We start from the raw sequence: 14,435 nt of genomic DNA, 5'->3' as shown, positions 1-14,435 counted from the left end.
AGCACATGCTAAGGCCAAAGATGGTTTACTCTCTCTGTAAACCAAAAACATTTAACACGACTGGATGAAAGAGGGAGACGAGTGAAGATGGAGACGGCCGGGCAGGCAGACAAGAGTCACAACATTACGGCATGAGAAGAAATCTGAATTTTATCCTAAGAGCAGGGGGAAGCCTATCAGGGGTTTTCAGGAAAGAAGTTTAAAAACCAGATATGTTTTTTGGAAAACATGATGCTCAGTGTGTCCAGATGATGGACTGGGAGAGAGATACTGGAAACCAGGAGAGGTTTTGCAAAAGGCTTGAATGGTTTACAGCGCCCAAATAGAACTTCAAGACAACTTCTTGTGGAAAATGGAAGACAGCCTATTTGAGGATTTCCACCTGGGACAGGCTTCTCTTTCAAACAGGAACAAGAAACTTCTTAATTTTCCCCCCAAGTCCAATAAGGACCATCATAAGGATCCAGCTGCCAGGTTTAGAATGAGTTGAGCAAAGCAAAAATGATAGAGAAACAAAACATAAAATGAGACTATTTTCCACTTTGAACAGAGGCCAATAAATTTATGGGAACTTGCAGTTTTCCATGAGTAACAACTGAAGTAGGAAACAACACTAATATCATTATTCTTATGTTAATAATTACATTCAATTGGATTACTTAAGCAGAGGATGCCTTGGGGAGCAAAGACAGTCTAAGGAATTCCATTATCAAAATTTCACTTGTGGCTCATGGTCTCCTTAGCACCACTAATTAATATTCTCTCCCTAAACAAACAAAGATTGAGGAGGTTGGTGAACTACAGAAATATCGCTTATCATAGGAAATGATGGAGAGTACACAAAATAAAAAGACTAGGGTCACACTTGCGATTTTTATCATAATAAAATGCTCCTGAGGAACCACTCGGCAAAATGCACTTGCACCATAATGCCTGGCAAGATTAATGGCTTCAAGACAATTGTAAAATTAAAACAAGTCTCAGGTTCAGTCACTGAATTTAGACATTGGGAAAATACTCATTTTGCTCCAGCCATCAATTCATGGCAGGTTTTTGGTTTTGGTTTGTCTTTTTTTTTTTTTTTTTTTAATGTGCCAGCATTTGATTCAAAAACTGAGTTTCCTCTATGTCTCGTTCACAATCTATTTCAAATATACACCTGAGGGCACTGGATTCCTGGTGCTGGTGAGGCAGCAGCTGATAAGAACACAGGCTTTGTAGTATGAGAGATATGGGTTCATATCCTGATTCTGTCATGAACTACATGTGGCCTTGAGCAAGTTACTTAATCTCTCTGCCTCAGTATCCTTATCTGTAAAATGGGGATAATAATTTTATCTAACCTTAAAGAAGTTTAAAGGGTAATTGTTCTAGGGCAACGTCTAGCACCTGGCATATGTTTCAATAAGTGGCAGTTGTTCTGGAACGATTATGCTGCATCCCTTCCCCTGCTCACAGGAGACCAACAAAACAACCCATTGTGAGTCCGATTCTGCACCAAGGCCACTGACTTTCAATATATATGTCTTGCCTGAATGTGAATGAATACAGGATGCTGGTAACCAGCCACTCCAAATTTTCACCCAGTTTCTAGAACCATCTTACTTTCACTTGTTTAAATGGCAGGTGTGTCTTGTGTGTCAGTTATAACAAGCCCTCTTTGATGGAGTGAGATTACATCCCTGAAAGGGGATGGAGATAGCATAGGGCCCCAGACCAGTAGCCTTTACAGCAGGGGTCAAAGAGGGGAAGGTGCAGCCATTGGCGAAGTGTGGTCCAAGGAAAACTTTTTAAAATCCAGGTAGTACAGGTCTCTTTTGGACTGAGTATATGTTGCCGATTATTACTAATATAACCATAAAAATAAAAATGCTTACTAAGTGACAGATATTTAGCCTACAGCTCTAAATACATGATCTCATTTAATCCACATGACAGTTCTATCAGGTCTAAATCTAAAATTATTTGGCATTTTATTTTTGGGAAAGTGGAAGTGCAGAAATGTTAAGTAATTCTCCCACATTACCCAACTAAAAATTCATAAGGTGTTTGGTCCTAAAAACCCAAGTATTTAGCTGCTATGCTATGCCTTCCAAGCAAATACAGACCCTTAGACAAATGTCATAAGCATATCACCCACTTTGGTTTTGTGTGGTTGCTGAGACACAAGACCACAAATTGGGTGACCTAAGCAACAGAAATATGTTGTCTCACAGTTCTGGAGGCTGGAAGCCTGAGATCCAGGTGTCGGCAAGGCAAGCCAGATTCCCTTTGACACTGAAATCTGCTCTATGACTCTCTCCTAGCTTCTGATAGTTTGCTGGAAATCTTTGGCATTCCTTGATAGTGGATCTCCACCTTCATCTTTACACAGCATTCTCCCTGTGTGCATGTCTGTCTCCAAATGTCCCCTCTTTATAAGGACATCAGTTACACTGGATTATTCCAATCTACTCCAGTATGACCTCATCTTAACTAATTACACATACAAAGACCCTACCTCCAAATAAGACCACCTTCTGAAGTGCTGGGGGTTAGGGGTTCATATAAATGAGAGGGGCACGATTCAACCTGTAATATTATTCAATCCCATCTGTCTTAACTGGTTATTCCTCCATCTTCTGACCCAGGGCATGGGGGAGGGAAACAGGATTTCTACATACTCCCAAACATACTGCAAGATGTAACTCTTCATTCCAAAACCCACAGAGCCATTTATCCCATGTTAGAAAGGAGAACTGAAAAGGGATACAGTGCAAAAGATGTCAAAGCAAAGATAAATGTTTCCTCAGGGGCAACAACTCTCAGAGATTTGAGTAGTAAGTTTTTGAAAAATGGACACATGAGGAACAAAGGTTGAGTTTTGTGAAATCATTGATAACCCCCAAGACAACACCCAGCTTTCCCCCATGATTATAAATGGGGGGATTTGAAATGGAACTTCTATTGTGTGGCTTTCAAAGCCCTCGGTGGCCCAGAAGTAGTGAATCATTTCTAAGGTAAAGCACTTCCTTTGAACTCAGGGGAAACAAAAGTAGGCAGATAAAAAATGATAATGCAGGAAGCAGATTTATGAGCAACTTGAAATCTGAACACTGCTTTTTTATATTCCTTACGATGGACCAGTCCTGTGGCCATGGGGGAATAAGCGCCTAAGATTGAACACCAAAAATAAAATCTCTCAGCATTTCCCAAACTCATACAGGAAATCTCACACAAGCCCCTCCCCAATAAATAATAGATGGGATGTAAAATGCAGACTCCTTTGTCTAGCAATGGACGTAAGTAGATGAAGTTGTCCATTCTTTCAAGTTATTTCCAGAGTGACAGCCGTATGCTGAGTACTGTCCCAGGTCCTGAAAATAAATTACCTCAAGGAGGATTTACCCATTAGGTGGATCCCAAACTCAGAATAATTAAATCATAGATCTACAAGTGACTTCAGGAGTCATTTATGCAGACAGAGGATGGTAAAGGAGACAGAGGAAGGCATGTGTCTTATATTTCTGTTTTGTGTCATCTAACAAATTCTTCCCAGCAAACTTTCAAGATGCTGTCTTTCCTGTGAGCCAGTATTATGAATCTCTTTCCGACCATTTTGTAGGAATCCACAGTGACTAAGCTCCTCTTCTTCTGGTTGGGCATAATTTGTACATATATTGCAAGGAACAACCATTTTGCTTTTGAACACCTCCTACCTAAGTGAGGCCAAGGTTATTCAAGGAAGAAGATACTTTCCCTACCTTGGGGACACTAACAGTCCTGTGGATGTATAAAATGCAGATATATAATAAGGTTATTTCCATAACATAAATAATACAATAAAACAATATTTTATTAGGACATAGGTTGAAAACTGGCAACACCTATAGGTCAGTTCCTGCCTATAGACATTCTTATTTGCCTATGTTTTCCCCCATTCCACTTCACCTAACTTCTTATTTTGAAAATTCTCAAGTCTAAAGAAAAGTTCAAATAATAGTATAACTACTATTCAGATATACCTAACACATACATACACATTTTTTTTCTGAACTACTTGGAAATAAATTGCAGACAACAGAATACTTCATTCAGGAATACTTCAGTGTGAATTTCTTAATAATAAGGACATTCTCCAATTTATTCATGATACCATTATCACACTCAAGAAAATAAATAATAATTCCATAATATCATAAAACATGTAGTTCATATTCAAGTATCTTTAACAGACAAAAACAATGTCTTATGTAGCTGTTGCCTAGTTGTTGTTTTTTTTTAATTTGGCAATTCAACATAAGAATCTAAACTTTCAGGGGTGCCTGGGTGGCTCAGTTGGTTGAGCATCCGACTTCGGCTCAGGTCATGATCTCACAGTCCGTGAGTTCGAGCCCTGCATCGGGCTCTGTGCTGACAGCTCTGAGCCTGGAGCCTGCTTCAGATTCTGTGTCGCCTTTTCTCTGACCCTCCCCTGTTCATGCTCTGTCTTTATCTGTCTCAAAAAAAATAAATAAATATTTTTAAAAATTAAAAAAAAAAGAATCCAAACTTTCAGTTTTCCTTGAAAAATAAGCCCTAAAAACACTAAGCCTGGATTCTCACATGGAAAAAATTAGCTGAAACTGAATCCTCTTTAGATATGACCTATGTTCATTTTGTCACCATCTCTACCACTCATTATTTTCATCAGGCATAACTAGCTATTGCAGAAATTTCTCTGGACCCCTTATAAAGGTCTCTCCCTGAAATCACAGTGGAGCAAGCTACTACCTCTATCTAGAGGTGCTTCCATGCTAAATTTCAGCCATTCCAACCCTTCTCTTTCAGCTCTGTCTTCCAATACAAACTCCAAATCCTAAAATTTAGTAGACATCTAGTGTTTATGAAGCATCTCAAACATAGTATGTCCAAAACTGATCTTCTCCCCCAAACCCTATTCCATCCATAGCCTGTCCCATTCCAGATGACAACAATCCCTTCCTTCAGTTGCTGATGCCAAACATTTCAGTTATCCATGACTCTTGTCACTCCCACACACAACCCTCATCCAATTCATAAAGAAATGTCATTGGCTCCATCTTAAAACCATATCCCAAACAGGACCACTTCTTTCCACCCCCACTGTTCTCATTCTGGTATATGATCCACCAACATCTCTCACCTGGACTATTTCAATGCCTCCTCTTCAAACATTAGTGCCCTGGTTAACACCCTCCCATGGCTTCTTATTGCATTCAGTTCAAAATCAAAGTCCTTAAAATGGCCTGTGAGCTTCCACACGATCTTGTCACCCATTACCTTTCTGCCCTCTTCTCTTACCCCTCTTCTCAGGCCCTGCCTACTCTGTTCCAGCCACACTGGCATCCTTGTTCCTCCTCAAATAAGCCAGGTACTCCAGCGTCTCTGTATTAACTGTTCCCTCTGCCTGTGATATTCTTCCCTCACATATCCACTTGACTTGTTCTTTCACTTCCTTCAAGTCTTTGTTCCATTCTCCCCTTCTCAGGGAAGGCTGTCATGAGCATCCTATTTAAAATGATAACCCATGGGGTGCCTGGTTGTCTCAGTCTGTTAAGTATCCAACTCTTGATCTCAGCTCAGGCCTTGATCTCAAGGTTGTGAGTTCAAACCCTACATTGGTCTCCATGCTGGGCGTGAAGCCTACTTAAACAATAAATAAAATGGGCAGTCCCGGAGTCCCAGCCAGTTCCTACCGCAGTCCCGCAGTCGCCCGGCTCCTCTTTCCTTTCAAAATGACAGATGCTGCTGTGTCCTCCGCCAAGGACTCCCTGGCAGGTGGAGTGGTGATGGCCATCTCCAAGACCACGGTAGCGCCCATCGAGCGGGTCAAGCTGCTGCTGCAGGTGCAGCATGCCAGCAAGCAAATCACCGCAGATAAGCAATACAAGGGCATTATAGACTGCGTGGTTCGTATCCCCAGGGAGCAGGGAGTCCTGTCCTTCTGGCGTGGTAACCTGGCCAATGTTATCAGATACTTCCCCACCCAGGCCCTCAACTTCACCTTCAAAGATAAATACAAGATCTTCCTGGGTGGCGTGGACAAGAGAACCCAGTTTTGGCGCTACTTTGCAGGGAATCTGGCATCGGGTGGCGCCGCTGGAGCCACATCCTTGTGTTTTGTGTATCCTCTGGATTTTGCCCATACCCGTCTAGCGGCCAACGTGGGCAAGGCTGGAGCAGAAAGGGAATTCCGAGGCCTTGGTGACTGCCTGGTTAAGATCTACAAATCTGATGGGATTAAGGGCCTATACCAAGGCTTTAATGTGTCTGTGCAGGGCATTAGCATCTACCGAGCTGCCTACTTTGGTATCTATGATACTGCAAAGGGCATGCTTCCGGATCCCAAGAACACTCACATCTACATCAGCTGGATGATCGCACAGTCCGTCACAGCGGTTGCCGGGTTGACTTCCTATCCCTTTGACACTGTTCGTCGCCGAATGATGACGCAGCCAGGGCGCAAAGGAACCGACATCATGTACACACGCATGCTTGACTGCTGGAGGAAGATTGCTCCTAATGAAGGGGCCAAAGCTTTTTTCAAGGGGGCGTGGTCCAATGTTCTCAGAGGCATGGGTGGTGCCTTCGTGCTTGTCTTGTATGATGAAATCAAGAAGTTCACTTAAGTTATTTCCTAGTTTCTTCCCCTGTGAACAGGCATGTTGTATTATATAAAACATCCTGAGCATTCTTGACAGACCGTTGGCTGTCTATTTATCAATGGGAACTATTGACTGGTTGAAAATGGGAAGCAATAATGTTCATCTGACCAGTTTTCTCTTAAAGCTATTTCCACGATGACGGGACTCAATTATATTTTTTTATTTCAGTCACTCCTGATAAATAAATTTGAAGAAATAAACACTATCCAAAACATTAAATTAATTAATTAATTAATTAATTAATTAAATTATAACCCACTGTCCACTGCTCCATGACCCTTCCAGTCCCCCTTACCCTGCTTTACTTTTTCTTTTATGCCTAGAACAGATTACCTTCTACATTGTACATATTTATTTATTATGTTTATGCTTTATTGTCTACCTCCCCTCACTAGAATGTAAGGGCCAATTCTATCCATTGATGTATCCAAGCATGTAAAAGAGCATTTGAAATGAGAATGTAAAATGGTGTGACCCTGTGGAAAGCTCTTTAGCAGTTTCTTAACAAACTAAACATAGAATGACCCAATGACCCAGCAATTCCATTCCCCAAAGAACTGAAAATGGACACTCGAACAAATGGTACATGAATGTTCATAGCAACACTATTCAAAATAGCCCCAAAGGTGGAAACAACTCAAATGTCCATCAACAGATGAGTGAATAAACAAATTGCAGAAATACATTAAATGGAATACTACTGGGCCATGAAAAAGAATGGAGAATTGATACATGTTACACAGTAGATGAACCTCGAAAATTTTATGCTAAGTGTGAGAAACCAGACACAAAGGTCTCATATCGTATGATCTCATTTATATGAAATATCCAGAATAGATATATCCATAGAGACAGGAAGCAAATTGGTAGTTACCAGAGGCTGGAGGTAGTAATTATTTAATGGATATGGATTTTTATTGGGGATAATGAAATGTCTTGGGAATAGACAGAAGGGATGGTTGCACAACACTGTGAATGCACCAAATGCCACTGATATGTTCACTTTAGATTGATTTACTGTGTGTTAAATTCATTCAATTTAACCTGTATAAAAAAGAGCAGCTCAAAAAAAAGGACCTCAATAAATATTTGCCGAATGAATGAATGAATGAACAGGAAATAAATCAGTATGTCTGGCCCTGAAAACAGATAACACTAAAAGGTAGTCTATCAAAAAGCATTTTTTGGAAGTCTGTGGCCCTTTCACCAGCCACATGTAAATCACCCCATTTGGGGTGTAAGTAAGCATTGAAGCAATATTGCCCTGGGGGTCCATGACCATTTTTGGTGGCCTGAGCTGAGTTTTATTACTCTGCTCATGGAGAACAGGAGACAAAGCCTGGGGTCCTATCAGGGGAAAAAAATCTTCCTGTGTCGGAATTTTCAGAACCTCCTGTTCCTACATAGCTAGAGACATTTCTGACTGCCAGGAGGGAATAAAGCCAGTGGGAGTTAGTCCCATCTGCCTACAGAGGGGCAGGAACATCATCTGTCTAAATACTTCTTCGTCAGAAAGTCTTACAGCTGGAGGCCTTTCCTCACTCTCACTGTGACCTCAGCCTTAGGGCCACATTAAAGAGCATTAATGCCATGGAGAAGGGGAGGCAGGGAGGAGATGGGCTGCCAGACTGGAACTAAATTAAAAATAAAGCTCCCCTTATTAAATTCATAATTATTGTGAAGCTGTGAAATCTTATTTTAAACCTCCGGCTCCTTTCTTTTGTCCAGGGTACAGGCTGCCTGCTTCTGAATCCCTATTTTGCTTTATGGACAATTTCTTTTTAGCATTCTGAGCGTTTAACCTTGAAAAATAGTGTTGTTTTGCTGCTGTATTTTCTGATTGTTAGTCTCCAGGCATCTCTGTGGCATCTTTATAAATCTGCAGGAGCTGGTAAATATTTCTTGCCGACCAGCAGCTGAAATCTGAAAATACCAGCTCACTTTTTAGCTGTCAGGCAATTAATGTAATTCAAAGGAAATGAAAGGTATGGGCAACTGGGACTGCTTTTAATAACAGGAGGGTTTCTGGCTCAGACTTAGAAAGGCAGGAGAGAAGAATCAATAAAAGGCGAACAGAAAGGGTAGAAGAGGGCATGGAGTTCTCCAGAAACATTTTGTCAGCATGCTGGCCAACACCGCTAATCTGTGCCAAGAGAAGCTGATAAATGTAGCCACTGATGGTCAACTTAGAGATGGGCCAACCTTCAAGGCCTAGACTAGGGTATCCATTAGCCTAGAAGATGGCTTTGTACAAACAGAAAAAGATGCCTCAAGAGGGCAGGTAAATCAGGAGAAAATATCCCCTGAGAATGGATGCAGCCCCAAACCAGGGCACACAGCTTGATGACCAGAGAAGAACTGCATTTCAGCCCTCTTCCTACAAACTCATCCCTATAGCCAGTGGCCTTTGTGCAGTGCACAAACTGTACAGCTGCATGTAGCAGCCCTATCCAGATCACGTCCCACTTCCTCATCCTTCATAATATTGGTTTCCCATTCTTCCTCGCTAAGTCAAGAATCAACTTGTTAGCTTTGGATCCCAGAGGTGAGAGAAGTGTAATTGGCTATAAAACTTAATGTGAAGAGTTAGACTATGGAGAAGGGGAGGGGGGATCTCACTCATATGGTGATGCTGTTTCATTTCTCAAAGGAGGGAAAGTCTTTCCTTTTAGTGAGAAATAGGCTAGTCATTAAAGGCAGGCATTTTCCAGTCCAGAGAAGGGTAATTCTATCAATGTCTGCCACCTTTCAGATACTTCAGACAGGGTAGTCAGGGTTCTACAATGCATAGGGCAGAAATCACACGCTGCTTTATGTAACTGTTGCCTCCCTGGACTGCAGTGTGGATACTGCCCCCTGGAGTTGTACAATATAGCAACCCTGCATCCCATGTGCAGTGCATCTGGGAGGCTCAGGGAGCACACTGGCATACATACTTTGACCTGCCTCCCGAGAGAAAAGCAAGCTTTCAAAACCTCGTCCATCAAGGGGTGTCTGGGCAGCTCAGTCAGTTAAGCATCTGACTCTTGACTTCAGCTCAGGTCATGATCTCATGGTTTGTGGGTTTGAGTCCCACGCTGGGCTCTGCACTAATATGTGGAGCCTACTTAGGATTCCCTCTCCCCTCTGTCTCTGCCCCTCCTCTCTCCCTCTCTCTCTCGCTCTCTCTCTCTCTCTTTCAAAAGAAATAAATAAACATTTACAATTTTTTTAATGTTTATTTATTTTTGAGACAGAAAGAGAAACAGAGCATGAGTTGGGGAGGGGCAGAGAGAGACACACACAGAATCTGAAGCAGGATCCAGGCTCCGAGCTGTCAACACAGAGACTGACACGGGGCTCGAACGCACGAACCGCAAGATCATGATCTGAGCCAAAGTCGGATGTTTAACAGATTAAGCCATCCAGGTGCCCCTAAATAAATAAACATTTTAGAAAGTAGTTTTCTAAAAACCTGGCCCATCAAGATAAATAGAAAATCATCTAATATGTTTTTACATACTAGCACACATTTAGACAACAAAACAGTCTATTTACAATAAAATTTTAAAATATCAAAAACCTAGGAATAAACCTAGCAAAAGATGTGTAAAACTGATAATGGAAGTCTCTAAAATATCACTGATAATAATTTTAAAATACCTACAACAGCTACATGGAGGGATAAACAATGGTCACGGATTGGAGGGCTCTATACTGTAATAAAGTCAATTCTCTGCAAACTGGTCTATAGTTCTTTAACACAATCTCCATCGAATCTCCAGTTGAAGTTTTTATGGAAATTGAGCAGCTAATTTTGAAACGTATATGTAAAAGACTAGCCAAGACAATATTTTTTTTTTTTTCAACGTTTATTTATTTTTGGGACAGAGAGAGACAGAGCACGAATGGGGGAGGGGCAGAGAGAGAGGGAGACACAGAATCGGAAACAGGCTCCAGGCTCTGAGCCATCAGCCCAGAGCCCGACGCGGGGCTCGAACTCACGGACCGCGAGATCGTGACCTGGCTGAAGTCGGACGCTTAACCGACTGCGCCACCCAGGTGCCCCTAGCCAAGACAATCTTAAAGAGCAATGAGGTAGAAGGGCATACTATACTAGGTATTAAGACTTATTGTAATGGTAGAAATTAAGACAGTAATGAGGGCATGAAAAGAGACAAACAGTATCAAGTGTTGTTGACAATTCAGGGCAACTAGAATTCCCATCCACTGCTAGTGGAAGTTTACATTCATAGAAGCACTTCATAAAACTGTTCAGCAGAATCTACTAAATTTGAACAATGTTTATTTTATGACCCAGCAATGTTCCTGCTAGCTATGATACCCGACAGAACTGGCTACACATGTAAACCAAAAATCAAGCTCAAAGATGTTCAAGGCAACACTGTTTTTAATGTCAAAACCCGGAAATAACCACAAATGCCCAACAATAATAAAATGAATAAATAAAATGGTGGTATATTCTCATGATGGAATACTATTCAGCAATAAAAATCAACCAACTATAGCTCCATGCAATTACTTAAATGAATCTCACATTGCTTGATTCCATTTATATCTTTTTAAATGGCAAAAACTCATCTGTGGTATTAGAACTCAGTATGGAAATTACTTTTGGAAAGAAGGGGACACAACAGTGCTTTGGGGGTGTTGGCTATTCAAGTGTGTTCACATTGTGAAAATATTGAGCTAAACACTTATGGGTTGTGTATTTTTCTTTCAATATGTTATATTTCATATGAGGAATTTAAGAGACAAAACAGATGAACCTAAGGGAAGGGAAACAAAAATAATATAAAAACAGGGAGGGGGACAAAACAAAAGCGACTCATAAATATGGAGAACAAACTGAGGGGTGCTGGAGGGGTTGTGGGAGGGGGGATGGGCTAAATGGGTAAGGGGCACTAAGGAATCTACTGAAATCATTGCTTCACTATATACTAACTATTTGGATGTAAATTTTTAAAAATAAAAAATAAATTTAAATAAAAAAAACATTGTATTTGCACTTGCTTATGGACACTAGTGATTTTCTTTTTTAAGTGTTTATTTAAATTCTAGTTAGTTAACAGACTGTGGAATATTAGTTTCAGGGGTACAGTGCAGTGATTCAACACTTCCAAACATTGCTCAGCGATTAATCATGGTAAGTGTACTTTTAATCCCCATCACCTACTTCACCCATCCCCTCAACAACCTCCCCTCTCATAACTATCAGTTTGGTCTTTATAGGTAAGAGTCTATCTCTTAGGACACCTGGGTGGCTCAGTCAGTTAAGCATCTGATGCCCTCTCAGGTCATGATCTCACAGCTTGTGAGTTCAAGCCCCACGTCAGGCTCTGTGCTAACAGCTCAGAGCCTGGAGCCTGCTTCGGATTCTGTGTGTGTGTGTCTCTCTCTCTGCCCCTCTCCTGCTCATGCTGTCTTTCTCTCTCTCTCTTTCTCTTTCTCTCTCTCTCTCTATCTCTATCTCTCTTTCTCTCTCTCTCAAAAATAAATAAACATTAAAAAATTCTAAGAAAGAGTCTGTTTCTTGGTTTGCCGTTCTCTTTTTCCCTCTCTCCTTGTTTGTTTTGTTTTTTATATTCCACATATGAGTGAAATCATAGGGTATTTGTCTTTCTCTGACATATTCCACTTAGCATAATATTCTCTAGCTCCATCCATGTCATTACAAATGGCCAGATATCTATCATTCTTTTTTATGGCTGAGTAATATTCCATTATATATATATATATACCTCACATCTTCCTTATCCATTTTAAAACCCCTTTCAGAACCTAAATGTCCATCAACTGATGAATGGATAAAGAAATTGTGGTTTACATACACAATAGAGTACTACGTAACAATGAGAAAGAACGAAATATGGCCCTTTGTAGCAACGTGGATGGAACTGGAGAGTGTGAGGCTAAGTGAAATAAGCCATACAGAGAAAGACAGATACCATATGGTTTCACTCTTATGTGGATCCTGAGAAACTTAACAGAAACCCATGGGGGAAGGGAAGGAAAAAACAAGAAGAGGTTAGAGTGGAAGAGAGCCAAAGCATAAGAGACTCAAAAACTGAGAACAAACTGAGGGTTGATGGGGGGTGGGAGGGAGGGGAGGGTGGGTGATGGGTATTGAGGAGGGCACCTTTTGGGATGAGCATTGGGTGTTGTATGGAAACCAATTTGACAATAAACTTCATATATTAAAATAAATAAATAAATAAAATAAAACCCCTTTCAGAGACCCAATCTGCAAAGTCCACCCAGAACACCCAGGTAGATTTACTGATTCCCAGTTGCTATACTCTCACCATCACTCATCCGTTACAGTAAATACAGCTTCAGAGAACTTCCTGACATGAAAGGTCTTGCTCTTGCTGCAGGCTGACATCACTATTGCTCCCTCCTTCTAGCAGGCAGACTCTGAAATGTCCCCCAATCATCCCCACCTCTTGGTTTTCATGTCCTTGTGGAATCCCCTCTCTTTTGGTATGGGCAAGACCTGTGACTTATTTCTAAGCAACAGAATATGGCAGAACAGTGATGGGATGTCACTTCCATAATTCGTTACAGGGGACTGTGTCGGCCACATTGCTAGCAGACTCTATTGCCTTCTTGGTCTTTGTGCTTTGAAGAAGTGAGTTGCCACAGTGGAGATGCCCACATGGCAAGTGGGCCTCTAGTCAAAAGCCAGCAGAGAACTGAAGCCCTCAGTCCGATGACCCTTGAATTGAATCCTGCCAACAACTACAAGAGCTGTGGATCCTTCCCCCACTTGAACCTTGAGATGAAACCCCAGCCTGGCTGACACTTTGGATGTGGCATGCCGGGGGGGAAGCAGGGGAGGCGGCCAAGCGGCCCCCAGGTTCCTGATGATGGAAACGGTGAGATGACAAGAGTATGTTGTTTTAAGCTGCTAAATCTGGGTGTAATTGCCATGTAGCAATAGATAATTAATATACTCCCCCATTATGAACAATTTCAAAAGATCCACATAACTATGCACCTCACAGGAAGAATGCTCCGTGGTATTTTATTAATTGTACCCTTATCTGATACTGATTCAACCTCATTCTGCTAACCTGCCTGTGGCCTCTGAGGTTCGCCCTAATTAACTGTGGACTGATTTCGCAAACGAAAGCAAATCATCTCTAAACACGTTCTCTCTTCTTTCTACTTATTTTTTTGATATCCTAATAAAGCAAGCTAAGCTCTGGGAGCTAAGTGGATAATTCTCATGCTATAGATTAAAATTACCTGAGTCACAAAGATAAAATTTGCCCTTTTAGTTGGAGTTTCTGGCAAGTTGTACCAGGAATGCCATGGTAACTGACACCATTTTGCTAAATCTCTCCCTTAATCTCATTTGTTAATGTAGAAAAATTGCCATCTCCTTTTTCTCTCTCTGAAAAAAGAAAATAGAAATTGAAAGAAACAGGGGTCGCTGGGTTGGAAAAGTAAAATTGGTTTTTGCCTAATTATCCTTATTCACACACTCTTCCCATTTCTTCATGCTTAGCATTTGACTGCCAGCTTCTGTTTCATGTTAGAAAAGCATTTATTGCTCTGGTATTCACCTCTAACACTCCAGCTGGGGATGCCACAGAGCAAGGATCTGCAACCACGGCCCATGGGTCAAATCTGGCCCACCACCTTTTTTATAAACAAAGTTCTATTGAAACACAACCACATCCATCCATTTGCATACTGTCTGCAGCGGCTTCTGCACTACAATATCAGAGCTAAATTGTTGTGACAGAGACATATGGCCCCCAA

General features: G+C 41.3%; 1 protein-coding gene and 1 long non-coding RNA gene across 3 annotated transcripts in view; one reads left to right on the top strand and one right to left on the bottom strand.

The window, feature by feature from the left end:
• LOC125154800 (uncharacterized) overlaps positions 1-14,435 on the bottom strand; it is a 102,312-nt gene that overhangs the window by 46,108 nt on the left and 41,769 nt on the right. The window lies entirely within an intron of this gene.
• LOC125154798 (ADP/ATP translocase 2-like) lies at positions 5,736-6,694 on the top strand. The gene has a single exon (XM_047839441.1). It carries the CDS (start codon positions 5,736-5,738, stop codon positions 6,627-6,629), a length of 894 nt encoding a protein of 297 aa, XP_047695397.1. The 3' UTR covers positions 6,630-6,694.

The sequence above is a fragment of the Prionailurus viverrinus genome, chromosome E3 (assembly GCF_022837055.1).
Source record: "Prionailurus viverrinus isolate Anna chromosome E3, UM_Priviv_1.0, whole genome shotgun sequence".
NCBI classification, from domain to species: Eukaryota; Metazoa; Chordata; class Mammalia; order Carnivora; family Felidae; genus Prionailurus; species Prionailurus viverrinus.
The sequence above is the reverse complement of the archived record's forward strand: the minus strand, read 5'-3'. Positions and strand labels throughout refer to the sequence as shown.

What these genes read in the sequence shown, in the direction of transcription:
- LOC125154798 (XM_047839441.1), top strand. Translation starts at nt 5,736, where the DNA reads ATGACAGATGCTGCTGTGTCCTCCGCCAAGGACTCCCTGGCAGGTGGA.